Source organism: Rhodamnia argentea, chromosome 1 (assembly GCF_020921035.1).
Source record: "Rhodamnia argentea isolate NSW1041297 chromosome 1, ASM2092103v1, whole genome shotgun sequence".
NCBI lineage: Eukaryota > Viridiplantae > Streptophyta > Magnoliopsida > Myrtales > Myrtaceae > Rhodamnia > Rhodamnia argentea.
In genome coordinates this window covers 35538365-35544797 of record NC_063150.1, presented here as the reverse complement: position 1 = coordinate 35544797, position 6433 = coordinate 35538365, and the positions used below count along the sequence as shown (strand labels likewise).

Below are 6433 nucleotides of genomic sequence, written 5' to 3'. Positions count from 1 at the left end.
TTGTCTAAATATAAGATGAGGTCAATGGATTCTAGCAACAAATGGTAGTCATTAGAGATGACGACGATTCACCGTAATCGTTCAATTAATAATATAAGTGATGTGAAACCTAGGTAGACTTTGAAATCAATCCTAAAACTTGTGACAGGGTACTTTCAAGATTTTGTATAATAAATTTCAAGTTTCAAAAATTAGAAAATTGATTTTAAAAAATCGATCCTAAAATCGCTCGCCCATGAGTTGTAATGTCCACGGAAACGTTCAATTTCGGGGCCATCCTCTCTGCTCCCACCAGGCCAACCAGAACTTGTTGACTTTGGACAGTGCGCGAACTTGGAATTGAGTCGATGTTTTGGCCCTGCAAATGATTTGTCACGCAAGGACAACGTGGGGACACCTGTCGACGGAAACCAGAGCAACCGCCGCACATTTGGGGAGATTCAGACCGGGGCCCCTTCCCGGTCCGACCCATCTTCGAGCCGACAAAATTTGGACCCCGGAATCACGAATCACTTAGCTTCGTGTTGTGGATAACATTCCACATCCTTTTTGCATCGCGTGGTTCTTTCTACACCATATGGCCGTCCCAATAATACTCAAAATTGATCCGCATATTCCAAACGCGGTCGGTGGAGGTCGAATCTCGACACGGACAAGTTCCACTACATGCGCTGATTGGACCGGTCCAGTACGTATAAGTCATGAAAAAGAAAAAGAAAAACTCGTGTGCAAATTGATGTAATTAAGATTATAACCTCACTGACTATGTTTCGGAAGACTCGATCGCTCAATACTTGCATTTGCATTTAAACTTTCATACACCGACTTAAGCATGAGGAGCTTTTGCCTAGGATAGTTAGGACTCACATTTGAGCTCATCTTATGTTATAAAGATTCATTCTCAATGCACCAGACGAATTTAGTGGATATTCAGAGTGCATAATCATATGATGCTACATAGAATTATTCTCAATGCACCAGCAAATTTATTCAATATACAAACTGCATAATCCTTTATTTCGGAATGGACCGACTGCTGATTTATTGATTTTACAACTTTAGTAGCCTCCAAAAAGAACAATTTATGACTCGGGAAAAAGGGACAATGCACAACGGAAAGGAGAGGCACAATCAATGGACAAAGAAGCTTCAAGCAAGTTAAGGATGAATGGTATCACACTCTTGTGGCCTCAATCCTTAATATTCCACTCCAAAGAGCTTGGACATCTTCTCGGGGTCGAGGTGGCGGAAATCCAGAGTCGAGAGCGATCTCCGGAAGTGGGAAACCTGGTTGCCTTCCTTAGGATTGATAATGTCCGTAATGGAGGCCTGCAAGAGAGTGCTGTAGTTCTGGATATTCCGGGCAGCATTCGGGTGGCCTTCGGTCCTCGAGGAAGACGCTTCACCGTTGGATCGGAGAACTGGCGAGAGAGAGACGTGTATGATGTCCTCGTGCAAGTTCGGCTTGAGGCTGAAGGACGCACTGCTCATGCTATTGCTCGTCGCCTCTTGACTTTTGAAGCTTGTCTCTGCAATCTTCTCCTGGAAAAAAGACAGATCTCTTTGTTGAAGTGCCTATAAAGAAACTACCCTTTAAGAATGTTTAGGAGATATTTCAAAAGTGAGATAAATTATTCTTAAACAACTAGTGAAGCATGACATTATGTGATTAAACTCCAGGCCCGAAAGTGTATGTTAGCTCATTTGAAGATTACAGTATAGTTGAATATGTATACCTCTCTAGAAGATTCCGAATCCCGTTTGGCTTCGACGGCTAAAACGGCTCCCTCATCCTGTGCTTTCACGTTCGTTCGAGACAGTTGCTTTGCTCTAGTGGACTTGCGTCTGCTAGACAGAAGGAAATAAGGACATGTTAAAAGCATTTGAAGAATTTGGGAATGCATTTGTTGATGGTAGACTCTCATGTCGATATTGCGTTCAATCTGAGCCTCTAACACTCGACACGCTATATGTTCATTGTCTGTTCTCCTGTTACGGTAGTAAAAACTGGTCGGTCGAATGTTTGTATCGCCTTGGAAATGTTAACATGTTCATCTGCAAATATATACAGTTCAGAGAATGACTTTGCAAGCACACCTTCCTAAGCACTGGAAAGGGGTCAGGTGAAACAATACAAGCACATCGATGGGCTTTCGAGTTTCGAGCCAACTGTGAGCTATCAGGCAGCATGAGATGTTTGCTTTTCAATCTGAAGTGGATAGATCTCTCATATATTCAAGCGCTAACGTGTATAGGGCAGACGATGCGTAGCATCAACAATGACAGGCATGATTTGCACTTGGAGTTTTCCCGAACATGATACGTTAATCAGTGACCAAACTTTTTTCATTATGGCACAATCTTTGGCGCTACTTCTGTTCTTCAAATGAAAATGACTTTTGTAATGTCGGCGCCGAACTTACCTCTTTGGGTTCTTAGCTTGATGAGATGGTGGAGGCTCCTCGATCTGCAGCGCAGGTAGACCTGAGAGATCGCATGCCGGGGGACTGGAGCTAAAGAACTGCAAGCAGAGACCTCTGGTAATGTCAGACAAAGAACAAAGACAATATCCTCATCAAAGTGATTCCTAGAATGGAAAATTTGATAAAGCCATTATCTGCGGCATCATCAACCTGCATACAACTCAATATCACATTGACACATGCTGTTATTGCAAAGTTGGTAACCAAGTAAGCACTCAAAATCTGATCATTTTGATGGGAAAAGAAGCAGATGAGAAATTGATCGTGCTCACATCATTTTCCAGAGCAGAAGCCGCAGTACCCCGATAAGCTGGGTCCAGAGCGAGAAGCTTGGTCAAGAGACCAAACGATGAGCACGGGAAATCCTTGAAAGTCTCGCGGTAACTAGGCTGATAATGTTGCGGTGGTCGGTAGCTCGACTGTAGCTTATTTCTCTTCCAGTATTCTTCCGAGGGTGCGCCGCAGAATTTGAAGATTTTATGAAGTTGCTCGACCTGAACAACAAACCCATATACCTGAGACACAAATGCAAGAAGAATTCTTTCTAATTACGTGCTAAGTTAGATCCAGGTTTTACCTCTGTTTTCCCTGGCATGAACGGCCTTCCGAGGAACATCTCAGCCAATAGGCATCCTGCACTCCAAAGATCGATGCCGACTCCATAATCCGTAGAGCCTAATAGTAGCTCTGGAGCTCTGTACCAGAGCGTGACGACCCGGCTGGTGAGCGGACGCTTTTCATTAGGATTGAAGAAATTAGCAAGCCCAAAGTCAGCGATCTTCAGCATGCCACTCTTGTCTATTAACAAGTTAGATGCTTTGATATCTCGGTGGAGAATTCCTTTCTTGTGGCAATGGCGGAGACCGGAAAGCAGCTGGTGCATATAGCACTTGACCTGTCATTGTACATGAGCGCCGCAACAGAGATGAAACTTGTTATGCTCGAGTTTGTAAGGAACTCAGTAAGAAAATAAATTAAGCTACTGCAAGTCTGCAATTATTTCCAGAGTCGAAACTTTCATCAGGTCATTCTAACAAGACACAATTTCTTGGTGCGTAAGCAGCATAGTTGTCCCGGGCGCAAGCTAAAATTAATGACCTGTGGTTCTGAGAGACGAGAGCCTGGGCGGCAGATGATTCTGGTCAAGTCACATTGCATAAAATCGAAGACCAAGTAGAGACTATACTGCATCCTCGAGGTGGCAATCCCTTCGAGCTTGATCACATTAGGATGGTCTAGCTTCTGCAATATCATGATCTCTCTGGCCATGAACTTGACACTCTCTGGCTCCGTCGTGTCGAAGCGGACCTTCTTGAGAGCAACAATTTTCCCGGTGTCCCTATCTCGAGCTTTATACACATTGCTATAGGTTCCATGGCCGACCTGTCCGTTAGATTTACACCGAAATGATTCCAAGAAAAGCAATTTGTGCTAGTGTAGTGACGGCAAAGAAAATTAAATGGGGGAGAACAGAAACAATTACAGTATCAAGATACAAAATCATCATGTAACATTCATGTGACGCGTAACTGTGACATGATATTACTAACTTCTCAAGTCATATTTTTGGTTGTAAATGTTTATATTCACTGAAAATGAGATTGCTTGTGATTGAGTGCATAATACTATGTCGGCTAATATCGTTAACACCTAGGTGAGTCGTGCTAAAATTACTAAAACACCGTCCAAACTGATGAGGATCTTCAAGGAAGAACAGTCAAAAGATTTGAAGTACAATGAACAGCTTGACGGGATCTATTGATTACACTAACCTTGGCCAGCTTATCATAAGAATCAGCAGTCTTAGGAACCAAACCAGCCAAAGCATCCTTATTAACATTGTCAAGAAGCCACTTGGGCCAACCATCTACAAGATCATCTCCTCCACCTCCGTTGATCTTCTTGCTGTTCAGTCTCTGATCACTGACAACACAATCGTTGCCTCCATTGCCGTCACTCTTGCTCTTCGTTCTCTCTTTGCCTACCCCTCTCGAGGCCGCCTTATTCTCTCCTCCTCCTCTTGCTCTGCCTGATCTTTTGGCGGCATCTCCCCCCGCGGTGGCAATCTTGTTGTCCTTCGCTTCGCGCCTGATGGTGGGCTTATTGCTGCTGCGGTCCTTGCCCGCCTTGACGTAACCTCTGTCGAGCTTCAGCTTCTCGAGGCCGCGAGATGGCGAGGTCGTGGAGGGCCTCGACTGAGCACACCCCATCGTTGTCGTTTCAAGAGAGGAGAGAGAGTTCCGAAGAGGGTCTGAGTGCAACTGGTTCCAGAGAAGGAATGCAACGGAGAGGCCAAAGAGAACATTGTAACGAACGAAACGTTAGACAAACTTTTGTGATGGGAGACGATGAACGAGAATGTGCGGGGAGCAAAATGCTCGTGACACTCTCCGTCCTTTTGGCCGGCATGGATTGGAGCTTTGCAAGGTGTAATTGGTAACAAGTTTCGTGACAATGTCAAGCACATCTAATAGTGCACCAGGGGCGCAAGCTCGCTTCGTTAAATCAAGTCAATAGCATTTCAGAATTCCAGAGACCCCCCTCTAAAATCCACAAGCGAAAAAGGTCCTCACATATCTTCTGCTTTATCATTGTTGTATTCATCACTCATTTCGTCAATACTTCGTCCTCGGGTGATCGACAGGTTGAACGTACTCGATACACTTGCTTTCAGACCGTGCACTAGGAAGGAACCGAATTTCTTACTGAATAGGGAAAGACGTTCCTAGATTAATAGGTGAATCTCAAAGGGGGTCTACTACCACATTTTTAATAAGGGGAGAAACCTCCGTTGGTCTACTGAGAGATGAAGAGAAGATTAGGTAGGCAAAAGAAGGTGTTGCCGAGAGTGCAGTTGGCTCCAAATGTCACCCTTGTCAGGAAGAGCACAAGTGACCGGAGATGCCCAAACAGTTTTGATCCGAAGAAGCTACCAATGGAATGTAGTGGCATGTTCTGTTGCGCAAGCATTGGCCATTCATGTAAGTCTCGAGGGAGCGGCGTTGATATCCAAGTGACGCACGAAAGCGACAAAACAACCCTCAACGAGGGTGTTGCGAAATTGAGGGGGGGAGAATGTCACGGACCGAATTCTTCCATACTCACATACCCTTGTGATGGAAGCTTTGTGACGTCGGACGAAGAGTGAGTGATATTGAAGGATGAGTACGACTAGTTCGTGGGAGTGGCATTCAAACGTTTGTGCTAGAAGGTTCTAGGTTAGAACGATTATAACTTTAAGAAGCTCTTCAGGCAAGGTTGACTTCCGATGCACAAACTCGTTGGAAACTGATGCCGCTTTCTTGACGAGGCCATGGCAATCCGAAACCGATTGTTATATTGAAGTAGTCTATGTGTCTTGCTCAAAGAACCAGATGCCCAAGCTAAACTGGGCGTGATACCATCTCATACATGGATTAGATTTGTCATACTTCTTAAGAACAACTATAAAAGGAAAGTTGGCCTGGTGTTCTCAATTCACCAGGTGCCGCACGTGCTATTCTAAGGCCAAAGATATGCCGGCCCGTGACAAATATATAAGAGCTGACTTGCATGTGAGAGGAGGTGTTGAAATATTAACTCATATCATTTGACAACGAGACTTAAAATGCTTTTTATATTCATTAGATATCCCTTCACCTAATAGTGTAAACTTTTAGATCGGACTTTCTAACGATATCAATTACGGCTCCACTATTAGTTCGATCCTCAAGGGTCAACCTGAAAACCGAATCTGACATCCGTCCATCCATCGGCTAGTTGCTTTGTTCTAGCTTGACCCTTTTGAAGGTGAGATCAGAAGCTGCAACACAAAACTGATCCAGTCAGGTACAAGTGCATCTCCAGGAGCACATTGAAAAATAAAGGCCGATAGATAGAGGAAGGGTAATTAGTGTCGTACCACCACTCAATCATATCCAGTCAGTAGAATCCCTGTGGGAACAGTCACA

At 44.3% G+C, this 6433-nt stretch overlaps 1 protein-coding gene across 1 annotated transcript; it reads right to left on the bottom strand.

Annotated features, from left to right (window-relative positions):
* Positions 1 to 1077: 1077 nt before the first annotated feature.
* Positions 1078 to 4693, bottom strand: LOC115727819 (probable serine/threonine-protein kinase At1g54610). Its single transcript, XM_048278419.1, has 7 exons — positions 4256 to 4693; positions 3582 to 3866; positions 3061 to 3378; positions 2756 to 2977; positions 2424 to 2521; positions 1737 to 1845; positions 1078 to 1575 (listed from the first exon to the last, which is right to left on the bottom strand). Exons 1-7 carry the CDS (start codon positions 4691 to 4693, stop codon positions 1198 to 1200), a joined length of 1848 nt encoding a protein of 615 aa, XP_048134376.1. The 3' UTR covers positions 1078 to 1197.
* Between the last annotated feature and the right edge of the window lie 1740 nt (positions 4694 to 6433).

Bases quoted from the DNA above. Each gene is read 5' to 3' on its own strand.
- LOC115727819 (XM_048278419.1), bottom strand. From the start codon at position 4,693: ATGGGGTGTGCTCAGTCGAGGCCCTCCACGACCTCGCCATCTCGCGGC. The intron at 2,522-2,755 runs GTGAGCACGATC...CTCTGCTTGCAG, and splicing joins CTTCTGCTCTGGAAAATGAT to TTCTTTAGCTCCAGTCCCCC. The intron at 1,846-2,423 runs GTAAGTTCGGCG...TCTGTCTAGCAG, and splicing joins CAAGCTAAGAACCCAAAGAG to ACGCAAGTCCACTAGAGCAA.